Source organism: Lissotriton helveticus, chromosome 6 (genome assembly GCF_964261635.1).
Source record: "Lissotriton helveticus chromosome 6, aLisHel1.1, whole genome shotgun sequence".
Classification (NCBI taxonomy): Eukaryota; Metazoa; Chordata; class Amphibia; order Caudata; family Salamandridae; genus Lissotriton; species Lissotriton helveticus.
Window position 1 is genome coordinate 1414420118 of NC_136067.1, and position 15526 is coordinate 1414435643.

A 15526-nucleotide genomic window follows, 5' to 3' on the forward strand; every position below is an offset into this window, starting at 1 on the left:
TGATATTAAACACAGATGTTTTCCTTTGTGGTTGGTGTAATAGAGTAGCTTTTATTGTGGACCAGCTCAGACTCAAACCTATTATGTATTTGTCTGCAGGTGCCTCAGATTCTCACAACATTTTCAAGCTGTGAGCTTTTTTATACAACTTGATCATCCATACACTTATGTGCATATACAACCTGACTATCCTATTTTAACTATTCTACCTGAATACTGTAGATACAAATGTGGCTATCAAAATATTGGGATGGAACTGTGTGGGTGTGCATGTATAATATACCCAGCTCCATATAGATATATCTTGATGGATACACATCATGGTATGTAACTGTGGAGTAAAGAAAAGTACTTCTATACCGACCAACAGATACTTTACTTCATGATAGTCGATATATAGACTACAATATTTTAGTAGCACAATATTTTGACATACAACCCACTTACGTGGCCGTTGAGCTGGAGCCAGATGTTGAAGGATAGAGTTGCTGCATCTCATCTGATTGGATCCCACTGTCTCGAATGGAAGTGGTGCTCAGACTAGGAGAAACATCTTGTCCATTAGAAGCCAAACTTTTATAAAGTTTTATCATGGAAGACCTGGATAAAACAAAATTCCAGCATTAAAAAACAGAATTGTGTTTTTGTAGTGTTCTATACTATTTACTTTGATAGACTGCCTCCGAAAGCCTGATTGGAGGAGCGTGGTAACCTCTGATTTCTTGAAGACATGGTAGATCCTCAGTGAAGGATTTTCAGAGAGTAAAGAATCCTCCAGCAGAATTACCTCCCCCATAGAGATAGTATAGCAGGCATCATTTATCTGGATGATAAGTCATCAGTGGAAAATCCTTCAGTGGAGCATTTACCATGTCCTTAAGAAATCCGGCAATAGTGATCAATGTAGGGTTTGGATTAAATATCCCACTCTAATCTTCACGCAAGACAGTCACAGTTTTTGCCATATTTTACCGTTACACAGATGTGTTTTGATAACAACAGCAAAATGCTACTTCAGCACAATGTGTTATGCTTTGCAGGGTGTTATCACACACTAACATTAGTTTATTTTGATTACGTAGGAGTAGTTGTCTGAAACATTTACTCTGTAGTATGCAACTCAGAACAAACGGGATGCTTGTGAGCCATGAAACACGGTAGACTGGAACCTACCTAGCAAAGGTCCCTGGTAACAGAAAAGCTACCACAAAGGTCAAGACGTACTACACGGCCTCAAACAGCCAATAAGGGACAAGTACCTCCATTCTATAAAAAGGTCAGTAGTAGGCATGGAAAGTGTAGAAAAGCTTGGAAATGTTATTGTCAGCTCAGATCATGCGCTATTTCTTATTGTGAGTTGTCTTTTGAATTTATAGGGTCTCAAAAGGAGCACTGAGACATAATAATGACCCATCAAGCTGCACATTAATGCACCAGGGCATTTTTTTATTCCAGAAATGCAAAACGTAAACTGCATCGCAAACCACTTCTTTTTTATTTTTTAGTTTCATCTGTGAAAAACTACAAAGCTCTTCCTCCTTCCTGAATCCCCAGAGCAAAGCACAGGTAAACTGCTCTGACAGATTAATAAACTGGGCCACTTGCCCAGTGGTGGCTGGCATGGCAAGAGGACATTATCTGTAGAAACGAGGTCCCTGTTCAACCACAGTAAGAAATAAGTGGGCAGATGCATTCTTACATTTGATGCGCATCAGTCTCCTATACTATACTTTATTTCTAGGACACAATCTGTACATCTTTTTGGTTTTCCACATTTGATAGAAGACCAAATGGCTGCTAAATTATTATGGAGCCAGTCCTGTTTTTTATTAATAAATGGTGGGACCATATCTGGTGTGCAGCGTGTTGTCCCAGAACCCAGGCTAAAGAATGTTACAGAAAAATCTCTGAGAAGTTGAGAACACACGCCTCTCAAGATGGCGCAGGATCTGAACAATCCATTTTAGTTTAAAAGGGGAACAGGGACATATTCTATATGAGGGGTGTCTGGGAGCAACAACTTCCAGTAATCCCTATTTGGATCAATGAGGTTAGTTTGTCATTATAATCCTGCAAAGCGAGGCATGATATGCAATAATCAAGCATTTGGAAGCAAAAATGAATTCTACAAAAAATACCATGGCATGAGATGAGACTCGAGAGATGTGAAGGAGCCGTTCTATACAAACATTTATTCTCAGAGAAAACGTGTCTGAAAGCTCTAGAATGAGCACCAGGATTGGACCACGCATGGGCGTGTCCTTCTGGCAGGTGCCTGACTAATTTCACCCACTTTAAGGTTCACTGACAGATAAAAGCATATCTCCAATTTTTTAAAATGATAGGGGCATCTCAGCAACGGATGGCGATAAATAACGCATAACGCGCTTAGCGCTTTTTTTATTTTTTGCCTTCTATTGCTGGAATTTATCGCCCTATTAGCACGTTATTAACAATGCGTTTTTTCAGGGCGATGTAAATTCCAGCGATAGCGGGGAAATCACCGTTTTGCAGGGAACATCGCTGGTTTTCCAGTGATGCTCCCTGCAAAACGGCGATATGCTTGATAATACGACCCTGTGGTCGTAACACAAGAATCCACCCCCCATGTTAAACATACATGAGTCAGGATTTTAGCAGACGTTAATTTTTGGCAAAAACAGCGGTTTTCGCCCCTCTGCTTAAATGCGTGGGCCGCCTTGTAAATATTGTGATGTGCACACAAGCGATATGTTACAGATTGTACTGCCCAGTGACGTCCACTTTGCATCTCATTAGAGATGCAAAGCGAGGCGTCGGGGAAAAAAAAGGGTGTTAACATGCGCTACTGCATGTTAGCATCCCCTTGTAGATAGGGTGCTAATATTATCTCCTCTTTTTTGGCTTTTAAAGCCAAAAAAGCCAAGATAAGGCCCTTGTAAATATGGCCCGTGGCTTCTTCAACGTACATATATTAAATGAATATGCAGAAGTATGCATGCACAAGTTGCAGCAATGGCAATGTTGTGATTTGTTACTGGAAGGGTAGTTTATCACTTTGAATAACTCACTTCTTTAATTTTTTCCTTTTCTGTATCAGAAGGTCCTCGTCATATTGAAACAGGAGGTTGTAATGAGAGATGAAGACTCGCAACCGCTGGACACAGACCAGCAGTAGATAGTAGTCAGGGTGTTTCTGTTCTGTGTATTTCAGGACATTCTGGCATGAAGAAAAAAAAACATTGTCAGCAGTGCCAAAGTATGTATAGATTCAAATGCTTCATACAGGTGATGAAGGAGGCATATATTACCCTTCCAATGTTCCCAGTTAAATAAAGTTAAAATAGCACCCAAGTACAGACTCACCTTCATATTGGATATGGTTCTCCTTTTTTTTTTATATTTTCCTTTTTCTGTTTACATTTTACATGTTGTGCTTGTAGCTGTTCTCCAGTTTACATGCATAATGGTTGACACTGAATTAGTTGGGCTAACCTATGTGGAACTGTATGGCACATTTACCATGTGTGGTTAAAACATTTACCTAAGGGTAAGGTATTTATCACTTGTGATAAATGTCACCTATTCCAAGTTCCTAACTTCAAAATGAGGCATAACATTCGGAATCAGTATTTAACACACTTGAATTCCCTATGTTTTTCCTTATTTTACTGCTCTTTTCCCAAGATAAACTTTAATTTCGGCAGTTCTGACCTGCCAGAATTTATCAAGGGAAAATGCAAGGTTGTGACACTTATCAAACAACACAGGCTTTTATTTGCATGTGGGATGGAACGTAAGCATTAACTTGTAATGAATGTGTTAGATCACCACAGGCAGGAGGATCCAGTGGCGACATGGTGAGGCCATACCCTAATATTTACCTTCATGCATAAGTAAGACCTCCATATTCTGTATCTACTACAGAGTGTTAAAAGGTTTTGATGCACCACTTAGACAAAGAAACTATTGGAATTCTGCCAACAGACCTCTTTCCAGACACCATCAATTTGTCTATTATTGGGCCCACTCCTGGATACTTTCTCTCTTTCAATATTGTCATGTTTTCCTGGTAAGCCTGATTTGGATGGTGATGCTGGAATCAGCATAAGAAAATGCAACCCTATCATGAGCACGCTGGTATGGGAAAATATTGCTCAATATTTTGCAAGAACCATTCGGGGCAGCAGGATGGAGATAGTAATACACAGTGGCGTGAGGTAACTTGGAGAAATGGCTAAGAACCCAGGGGCATATTACCAACAACTAGCGAAAATTATTGCTAAATAGGCTTAACGACAATTTTTCTATCACCAAGAATCGCCGGATTTTATCGCTGAGATAACGTGCTATTAGCAAGGTTTATCTCAAAAGTGATAAAATACCTGGCGATAGCGGCGAAGTCCGTGAATATCGCTGAGAATACAGCGATATTCACGCATTATTGCTATCAGGGTCTTAGCCATTTTACCAACCTCCCATTGGATATAATAGCTAAAAACTGGTCTGAGCAGGTGTTAGTTTTTGGAGATATTCGCGCTAGGCGCGAATATTTCCAATGCTACGCCTGTGTTGGTAATAGGCGATAGCGAGGTTAGCAACTGCTTTCAGTCGCTAACAGGTTGGGAACGCCCACTTTGCATGTCATTAGCGATAAATATCGCTGTAATGCAAAGCGAGCCCCAAACCACCTGCTCGCCCGCCTACAAACCTACAAGCTGTCGTTAACTGCTGTTAGCGACAGCTTACTAATACGGCGATAGAATTTTCGACGCTTAGCTTGCCTATCGCCCCCCTTGATAATATGCCCCATAGTGTTGAGCTTATTCTTGAATGTTCTTTACTATGTGGACAGAGAAACTCCACTCTCCTTGATGCAGCCTATTTAAAAAGCAGTGCCATTTCTGAGAGAGGCAGGCAGCTTAGTGCAGGAAAGGGTATGATGGGGTACCCACTGGTAATACTGCTGGAGGTACTGATGTGGCAGCTCATTTTGAGAGAAGTGTAGAACTCTGTAGTAGTTGTTGATTAATAATACACTCCATGCTTCAATTTCTGGTTGATGGATGACAACCAAGATTAACACGCTACATGTGAAAGGATATGATAGACGCACCTCCACCAGGTGCCATACTGCTGTCTTCCTTCTTGGGTAAACTAAGCAGCAAAGCAAGGTCATTTACCACATCTGGTAGCACATTCGGCAATGAGATTCTTCAAATGTTTAAATGAAGATACTGTGAAAGGTTCAGCACTTGCTTCACTATGAAGACAAATCCTTCATCATCAGCTGAAAAATGTTCTATTGTAATGTACTGATGGTGGGGGCTTCTATATTTGAGATAGATAGGTCGCAAATTCCCTGTAAATTTCCTTCTCCCTATGAGGCGTTACTGGCTGCTGGTAGCAACTATAATTCAGTGCTATATCAAAAAAGCTGGTTGAATAAGTGGTTGAAACCCTCCTTTTGATTGTTTTGACTTGTACAAGACCTCATCTTCAATGCTAGAGATGATCAGATCTGAATGAGTGTTCTGCAATTATCAATTTACAATGCTGGGAACAGAGAGAATGGAATCCTGCCTATTCCCCTCATGAATGGGTTAGTTTGTCAACTGCATATGTCAAGCCAATATTTTTGAGGTTGGTTATTGTGCAATCCTTGTTTTGTATGCTGGAAGTGACACCTCCCCCTAGTTTGCTGAAAGGATGTTTCCAATGTTGGGCTATGATCAGTCACTGAACAAATCAATTAATCAATCAATCAATCAATCAGGGGTTTGTAAAGCACAGCTACTCACCTGTGAGGGTCTCTGGGTGGTGGGGGGCTGTGGTCCATTTGGTGTGGAGGTTCAGTCGAAGAACCAGGTCTTGAGGTCCTTCCTGAACTGGGTCAACAACGCAGATTGCCTGAGGTGGAGGGTTAGGGTGTACCAGGTCTTGACAGTGAGGTAGGCAAAGGATCTTCCTCCAGCTCTGCTCTCGTGAATTTGTGGGATGGAGGCCAGGTCAAGTTGGGCGGAGCGGAGTTGTCTGGCCGGTGTGTGGAAAGCGAGGCGGTGTTTCAGATATTTTGGTCCTGGGTCATGGAGGGCCTTGTAGGCGTGTATGAGGAGCTTGAAGGTGATTCTCTTGTTGATAGGGAGCCATTGGAGTTGTCTGAGGTGTTGTGTCATGTTGCTGTGGCAGAGGATGTTGAGGATCAGTTTGTCTGCAGTGTATTGGACATTCTGTATTTCCTGAGCTGTTTCTGGGTGACGCCGGCGTGGAGTGCGTTGCCATAGTCAAGTCTACTAGTGATGAAGGCCTGGGTGACCATAGTTCTGGATTCTTTGGGGAGCCATCTGAATGTCTTTCGAAGCAGGTGGAGCGTGTGGAAACAGGATGGGGATACTGCGTTGATTTGGCCATTAAAAGAGAGCGAAGAGTCTAGTATGATGCCGAGGTTGCGTATGTGGTCCACAGAGGTGGAAGGGATCCTACTGTGGCGAGACACCAGGAGTCATCCCAGGCTGAGGGGTTGGGTCCCAGGATGAGTAGTTAGGTCTTGTCCGAGTGGAGCTTGAGGCATCTGTCATGCATCCATCTGGCAACTGCCATCATTTTGTTGTGAAAGTTGATTCTGGTGGCTGTGGATTCGTTGGTGAGGGAGATGATCAGCTGGGTGTAGTCGGCGTAGAAGACGTTGTTGAGTCCATACATTCTGACAATGACTGTGAGGGGAGCTATGTAGGTGCTGATGAGGGTGGGGCTCAGGGCTGAGCCCTGGAACATTGCACAGCTGAGTTTTGTAGGTTCTGAGAGGAACAGGGGTAGTCTGTCTCGCTGTGTTTGCTGGTCAGGAGAGAGAATCCAGTCCAGTGCCTTGTCATGGATGCTGGCGTCGTGGAGTCTTTTGATTAGGATGCAGTGGGAGACGGTGTTGAAGGCAGCCGAGAGGTCCAGTAGGATGAGGGCTGTGGTTTTGCACCTGTTGTGGAGGGAGCAGATGTTGTCGGTGGCTGCGAGGAGTGCGGTCTCTGTGCTGTGGTTGATTTGAAAGCTGGATTGGGAGGTTTTTAGGAAGTGGTTCTCTTTGATGAACTTGGGAAGGTGGACGTTGATGGCCTTTTCAATGATCTTGGCTGGGAAGTGGAGGCGGGAGATGGGTCTGAAATTCTTGAGGTCTGTCAGGTTGGTGGACTGTTTCTTCAGCAGGGGGTTGATCTCTGCATGTTTCCAGTCATCTGGGAAAGTGACAGTTTTGATGGAGCAGTTGATGGTTGGTGAAGCTGGGGCTGATTGAGGCAGCTGCTCGGTGGAAGATGTGATACGGGCAAGGATCAGATGGGGCTCCTGAGAGGATGCTCTTAATGGTTTTGAGTGTGTCATTTGTGGTGAGTGGAGTCCAGTTGAGCAAGATCTGTTGGGGTGAGGCGTGGTTGCATGCTGTGGTTGTGGGCATAATGGTGGGGTCTTAAGTGTTGATGCTGTCATAGGTCTGCCTAATCTTGTTGTGGAAGAAGGTGCTGAGTTTGTTGCAGAGTCCTTGGGAGGATGGGACATCTGTGGTCTCTCTGTTGGGCTTGGCAAAATCCTTGATAATGGCGAAGAGTTCTTTGCTGCTGTGTGGGTTGACGTTTATTCTGTCCTGGAAGGCCATTTTCTTTGTGGTTTTGAGGACAAGATCGTGTTTGTTGAGGGTGGATTTGCAGGTTGCATGGGTTTCCAGGGTTTTGTTGTACCTCCATCTCTTCTCAAGTCGTCAGCAGGAGCGTCTGAACTCATGGAGGGTGGGAGTGAACCAGCTGCCTTTCTTGGAGTGTTGCTTGCCTAGTGTCTTCTAGAAGGGTGCCAGAGTGTCGGTGCAGTTGAAGATCAATCAGTTCAGGTTGCGAGCTGTGGTGTTGGTGGCTGTTGGTGCTGGCGGAGTGGTCGTGCAGAGGAAGTCAACTAGACGTTCTTTGGTGGCCTTGTGCCAGCTGCGACGGGGGGGGGGAAGATGAGGGTGGTCGTATGCGGTGGACATGGTGAAGGTGAGGTGTACACAGTGATGGTCGGTGCAGAGGCATTCAGTGGTGTGGCTGTAGGTGATGTTCCCACTGGCGGAGAAATGGGGTCGAGCACGTGTCCAGCTGTGTTGGTTGGTACGGTCACTAGCTGCTTGAGTTCGATGTTGGCGAGGTTCTTTAGTAGGGAGGTGGTGTTCTGGTCACTTGAGTTGTCCAGGGGGAAGTTGAGCTCTCTGAGTAGGATGTATTCAGTGGATGCGAGAGCATGTGTCCATGTGTCAATGAGTACCATGATGTGTGGGGATTTGAAGATGGTGAGGTCATGAATGTACCTGCACTTCTGATTGTGCATCTTCTGTTTGAGGTCACCTTGAAGGTTTCAGGAATGCAGGGTCAGTCATAGCAAATCTTGTGATCTGTTTCTGTGGCTGTTAGAGCTCGGAGAGGGCTTTATGCTGTGAAGTAAAGCGTTGCAGTTTGTGGTGGTGGGGGGGTCATTGTCATGGATGATGTATAGTGCAACACCTTTTTTGCTGTTGGCATGATAAGTCCTGCATTGTACTGTTTAGAAACCTAGTTAGTGCTGAATTACTTTAATGGACAACTTTGGACTTATCTGGTGGTGTTCGCATTGGTGTTTTCTTTTTTCACAAATTAAGTTTTGGTAGCAACTAGTGGTGGAGCTTACTAAATATTTTCCAAATTTAGAAAGAGTTGTTTGAGGAAGAGGTAATGTTGGTCAAATGCTGACTGGATGGCATGGGATCTTTGAACCTAGGCCTTTCTGTCTGTATACAGTTCTTTTGTATGACCCCATAAATCACATTTGAGGATGACATTTGGAAGTTCTATCTGAAGATCTTGTCTAACGCTGATGAGCACAAAATGACTGTGGCGTCTCTTAATGTAAGAAGTAGTTGTCAACGAGAGGGTTTAAGTCTTAAAACGTCCCTTTCTTTAAATGTGGCCAATTGCAGATAATTTATTTTAAAGTTTAAAGGACCATTTAAAAGTTTAAGGGACCAGATCGTGTATTTAAATGAATGGTTTGGTGGCATGCTAAGATTGGAAGCAGATCCTAAGTTCGCCTTTATTCTAGTCTCTGATAAGGAACGAATATTTAGGGGATGTTTTAAATGAGTGGGCCATCTGTAGTGAACAGTATTGGGTACAGGTCTCCACACTGTAAATTAATCTCAAGATTTAAGTCTATGGAGTGCTCCAAAGAGTATAGCTTTGGAACTCTTTCCCCAGTACACTGACTTGTATACTTCGGTTCCCACCATTACATACTTGAACACATATGTAAGTGCTGGAAGCAAGGGGTCAGGGTATGGAGGCAGTGCAGCCTGAAAGAGCCCCTCTTGGTAGTTCTTGTGTTGGATGAGAGACAACTATAATTCAAAATCCTTATTTCATACACAATATTATGATAAATATACAGTAGAAATAGCTGGTGAGGTGAACTCAATGTTAAAAAACACTTTATATATTGCATTTGCTTTGATACAGTGAAAATAAATGAAATATTAGGAAGATAACCTGGCATTTCAAGTACAATTTATTTCCTGTTCATTGTTTCCTTTTTTATTTTGTATTTATATTTTTATTATTTTCATTATCATTGGCAATAATTATGGCACAAAATACATCACGTTCATTAATTGGCAAATCAATACAGGAAGAGAACAGAAACTATAAAGAACAACCAGCATTTCCTAATAACTAAACAGGATCAAAATACATAATGGCAGATATGATGAGAGAAAACATTATTCACCCAATCCAGCTAGTTACTGGCGCCCATAATTTCTTGCCCATTTCGTATCTCCTTCGACCTTTTAATCTGTATACCGCTGAATCCATGCTATATGTAGCAAGTAATCTAGCCCTCCAGTTTATAAAAGTGGGGGGATCAGGGCTAATTAATTGGGATGTAATACCTGCTCTCAAAATGGCAATTGCGATAAAAACTAGGCCTATTTCTGATCTAGACTACCCCACCATGTTCTGAGTCCGGTCTATTCCCAGGATCAATAGAGCAGATGTTATTGAAATTACCTTGCCAAGGGTCTGGCCCAAAAAATTTCAATATCTTGTAAATATTTAGCAAGTTTAGGGCAAGCAAAAAACATATGGATCGTATCAGCAGCCAGTGCCCACATTTGCTACATGAATTCCCACGTGACCCAGACCACTTAGACATGTTCCCCGGGGTATAATATAAATCAAAGGCAGACATATAGTGTTGAACCCTCAAGCTACCAGTAATTAAGATCTGATTTGCCAATTCCAGAGATGCTTCCAAATCAGTGCCCTCCTGTCCAAATATCCTGTCCCATCTATCATTCTGGCTAGCCAAATCATCAGGAAGAGCAAATAGCAGCATTTGATATATTTTCCCATACCGGGGCCTGGTCGCAATAATACCAACCAGGGGTATTTTCACAAACTTGGCCCTCCCCAGTGTCATAATTTTAACCAAAAAACTTCTAATCTGTAAAAACTTAAAGTAGTGTCTCATGGGGTGCCCAATTTTTTCTTGTAGTTTAGAGAACGACGTAATTTGACAGGCACAAAAGAAATCCCCCAACACGTTAATTCCAAGAGCCCCCCAGCTAGTAGTTATCTGGTCCTGGAAGATTGGCGGTAAAAGCCCATATGAGAACAAAGGGGTATGTGCATTTATATTCGAGATACCAAGGCGATGCCGCATTTTTTTCTAGATTGCGTGAGCAGATTGAATGATTTTAAATTTTGTTTTCTTGTAAAAGCTTGTTTCAATGACTTTGGTTAAGCAATATCGAGCATCCTCCCCAAGTAAGACTTCATAAATAGTAGATCTGATCGGTTCAGGGACTACTGCCTTAGCCCCAACCAGCAATATCCCTATTTGTTGTAATAGTGCTGCTCCGTGATATAACGTTAAAGAAGGTAGTCCCCAGCCCCCCTTGAGTCTTGGAAAAATTAGCCATCTAGCTGCCCTTCTAGCTTTATGATATCCCCATAAAAATCTAATACAAACTCTTTTGGCTCTAGAAATACATGAAGCCGGAAATTCTAGAGGTATCGTTCGAAATAAATATAAGAATTTGGGGAAAATCAGCATTTTAATAACATTGCACCGTCCTGTAATGACAGATGCAAATGGTCTAATCTTGCAAGTGTCTGATCAGTATATTTTATAAGTGGCAGTACATTCATCTCGGGTATCTGCTCAACCCTGTTCATTGTTTCCTTTGCTGTTTTCTTAATGAAAATTCAGAAAGTCCCATGCTAATCTTAGTAATTTACTTTTTCCATTTAATTTAATGATAGCATCATGCACTATTGTTAATTGCTGAAGCTTGCACTCTGGAATATTTGGTTCAGTTCCATGCAGCATAAAGGCCGTGTCACTAGTTTTCCAGTTCAATAATTCATCTATATATTCAATCTGTATTTCGGTGGCTCCTTACCTGTAAATGGCTAAGATACTCTGGGATCCGCTGGACGACATGAAAAAGTAGTATATATAGATCAGACTTAATATCTTCCTCAACCTAAAGAAGAAAAACAATTTATGGGGACTAACTATAACATGTTTATACACCAAATGTAATGGCATAAGGATCATACATTAAACAAAACTTTATCCATTCACAGTTTAGAGGCTAAAAGGGATTTCAGTTATAGGGAAATTAGTTGTAGTAACAAAACAGTAACATTGCCATCTTAACTAGAAATAGGTTTGATATATAGTAAGCTGTATTCACTTGGGATGAATTGTGCATTGGGGGATTTTAAAAGATGACAAAATGTATAACATAGCCGATTGTAAGGTAAGCCACATACTGACCACGTCGGAAAAGGATTTGCTTCTTTCATGCAAAATTACTATAAAGCAATCCTACAATGGCGGTCTCTTTCCGAATTAATGATCAACAAGAACGTTTGATGAGCATTCTGGCTGCTCATTTTCCTATACTCTTGTCAGCCCTCCACTACTCTAGACACCTGTTGGGAGGTCTGTCCCTAGCCGCTCCTATCCACAGGGGTAAGAAGTGACTGTGGTGGTTTGGCATGAGCTACATGTTGATTGCTTTTATAGCCTGGCACTTCACTGCTTTGGGGAGTGGAATTCTTCCTTCCAAATAGTAATATGCCTCCTCAAAACCTGAATAATTTCATATAGGCTAGGGAATGAGTGGCCATAAAGGGCATTAGTCAAGAGGCCTTGGTACAGAGTCTAATGAGGCACTACTGGAGTAGACAGAAATCCTTTGTTTCTTCTTGCAAAAGTCTCTCCATGAAGGTGTCAATGGCTGTGCTGTTGCTTTTGCAACATCAACATTTGATTATGGTGTCTGGATTGCACCTCTCTGATCCCAGCCGCTTAGATCATGTCTGTCACAATAAGCATTCTTAAACCTTGACCTATGGTGCTGAGAAGCATCCTCTGTGGTGGGAGCTGAAGGAGGGCCTTGGAGAAGGCTTCCCAAGAACAGGTTTATCAGGATTCCCAAAACAGAAGTACAAATTCAATGGCCTCTTTGGGAAAAAAGTCCAACGTCTTAACGATACAAGGGACAAGCAAGATGGACTACAAAGGTACCAATGAAACACTGTTACTATAGAGGGAGGCACGAGGGACTAAACCATTTCTAACCAACTGCATGTATGAGGTTTTTTTTCTTAAATATGAATACCAGGAGTATGCAAGGACTACTCCTGGCTTCCTCTTGAAATTCTGGCGTAAGCCACGAGTACTACCGAGGTATGTCATAGCAACATCTTTGTGAAAAGGTCTGTGTTTTTCTTTACCTGTTCCGTTTTTTAAGTGTAACTGTTCTTCTCAAAAGTTTAAAAGGTTCTATTCTACAGAGCTATATAAGTGGTTTATTTCTACACTGTTTGACATACTTGTAAAATAGATGTGGCCTAATTGACCCACTTTACAACATGACCAGCATTTACTTTCACATGTGAAATAATATTTACAAGAAAATGATGTAGTATATGCTCTATCAATGTGCTCACCTCTTTCAGAACCACAATATGGATCACAGAGATGCAATCTGGCAAATCCTTCAAGTAGGCAACGTAGTAGTCCAGAAAGTTATTCTTGAAAAAGACAAACAGTGAGTTAATGAGTGTAGTGAACCTCTACTATCATGCAAAGAGCTTCGTGAAAAAAGTGCGTATGGGTACTCCTCACCAGGCACTTCTCCTGCTGCAGGCTTTTTCCAACCTGAATTTCCAAGTATGACTTAGGGGTTTATTTGTTAGTTTATACTTTGTGAAAATGGACCAATCAAATGGGAGTGGATGCCTTCTCACCTTTTCAGAACTGTTATCAGACACTGATGTTACAGGTCTAAAGGGCAAGTGTCTTTATGTAAGAAGATTTCAGGAACCCCTAATTAGTTGGAAACCGGTCAATAAAAGCTAAACAGTTCAATGCAATGTATCCACAATAATAAAATGGCACAGCAAACAAAGGGGCACATGTATCATTTTAAATTGCGCTCACAACCTTTGCGACCCCAATTTTTGCATTTGTGATGCATCATCCCAAATGCAAAAAGCGCAATATGCAATTGCATTTAAGGAATCCTGAATTGCGATTCCTTAAATGCAATGCAAGATGCCATTTAAAATAGCAATTTCGCTATTAGAGTCCGCTATTTACCGAAAAAAATGCCAGGTGGTAAATAGTGAAAACTTTGAAAAATGGACCAAAGTGCATTTTTCAAAGTTGCATGTTATACACACTCACATGCCCCAAGGGCATGTGTATGCGCAACATGTGTGCACATATCAATTTCACAGTGGACTCCCTAGGTGTGATGGATGAGAATTCTAGAAGCCCAAGAGGGAAGGGAGAGAACATTTAGGGAGAGTCTTAGTCTTCCTGTGTAATAAGAGGATGACATTCATGGGAGCATCATGGGAGCTATAAACTCTGAGGGCTAATAATAGTAAACTTCATTGATGAGCTTCAGACAATCCTAGTAGGCAGGCAAATAAACTCAAACAGACAATCCCAAACCATGAGCAGATCTTGTTTGTACTACACCTGCTTGAATCTAGTACCTTTCTATCCACTGTAGCTGTGGTTGGGGTATGAACCCCAAGGTGTACTATAAAGGTCCTTCAACCTAGATGCAATGCTCATTCAAATCAAAGCAGATACACCTACATTCCCAAGCTTACCAACAGAACTGCAGGATACGAAAGTTACATAGTATGGGTTTCCATATGTCCTATACTGTGCGTACGGAACCCACATATCAATATCAGTTTTGGAATCAGAATACCCAGAACTCCCTCAACATGCAAGTAGTCTGCAATGCTGGATACATGATCAATGACTTGGTGGTACTTTATACAGGGGGAGTGCATGACTCCTATATGTTCCACCATTCAGCCCTCTATGGCTCACTGACAAAGGAGACCCAGCAGATGGGCAATTGTTAGGTGAGTACATGTTACAGTTCCATCATACATCAGGATAATGTAGACACAACATAATACTGATTTGTTGCGAACATATAGGTGACAATGCGTAGACCATCTGAACATGGATAATAATACTCAAGGTGAATCCCCAGAAGTCTAGACAATGCAGATATAACGCAACACATGAACACATGAGATCAATGGAGGAGTGTACATTGGGAATTTGAAAGGAAAGGTTCCCTGGCTTCACCAAAGTGAACGGTAAGAACAGCATGACCCAGAGACATGCTGCGATGCACAAGAGAGCACTCATGATGGGTCTGCCACTTGAAATGGATAATGAACAATTATATCATGAGGTAACCATAACGTCTATCATCACTTTTTAACCTAGTTAGTGTGACATGAGGGCTGCACAAGAAGGTGGCAGGGGCTTACGAAAAGTAACCTCAAAGCTCAGTAATATACTTTGCCCAAAAAACTGATGAATATATAAATAGAAAATATGCGTTAACATATTCCCGTTTTAGTCACAGGTGCAATGCAACATAACGAAAGGCCATTTATGGGAATTATTCGATGATGATATGTAACGAGAGTTAAAAAAAGTAAAGTTGAGGACTCATCGACCGGGCGGAAAACCGACAGATGGTCTTTCCGTCCGCCGGGGTACCCTCGCCATAGTAATGTGGCGGGGGGAATTTGCATGCGGTGGGGGAAAATGTCGGGCAGATCGCCACCTATTTTGGAAAAGGGTGGTGTTGATGAACAGAGTTTCTGAATGATGCAGAATACTCTTACCAAGTCAATAGATCATGGTTTTAATCCATCACTGTTTTTTAGCTCACTGCACCATCCCAGCTCAGAACCTGGCTATATGCAAATTAGTCTGTTCCTGTCCCAGTGCAAGATGGGAACAGGGCAAACCAAACTACCAAGCCAATTCTTATACTGGGAAGGAAACAAGCTTCCGGGGACCGGTTTCTGGCATCACAGCCTTCTTCGGCCCGGCTTGCTTGAATCCTGATGGTGCAATGAGCAAGGGACTCACGTCTGAGTATACCCTCCCACACATAGTGTGGATGAAACCGATTTTGGAAAAGGGTGGTGGTGAT

General features: G+C 42.2%; 1 protein-coding gene across 1 annotated transcript in view; it reads right to left on the reverse strand.

Annotated features, from left to right (window-relative positions):
• The window catches only part of ARHGEF33 (Rho guanine nucleotide exchange factor 33), a 508340-nt gene that overhangs the window by 225383 nt on the left and 267431 nt on the right, over nt 1–15526 (reverse strand). Inside the window, exons 10-13 of the mRNA XM_078647973.1 lie at nt 12990–13073; nt 11429–11512; nt 3051–3199; nt 448–600 (exon numbers count right to left, since the gene is read on the reverse strand). Of these exons, the coding sequence (XP_078504099.1) occupies nt 448–600; nt 3051–3199; nt 11429–11512; nt 12990–13073 (470 nt within the window). The remainder of the gene's footprint in view (nt 1–447; nt 601–3050; nt 3200–11428; nt 11513–12989; nt 13074–15526) is intronic.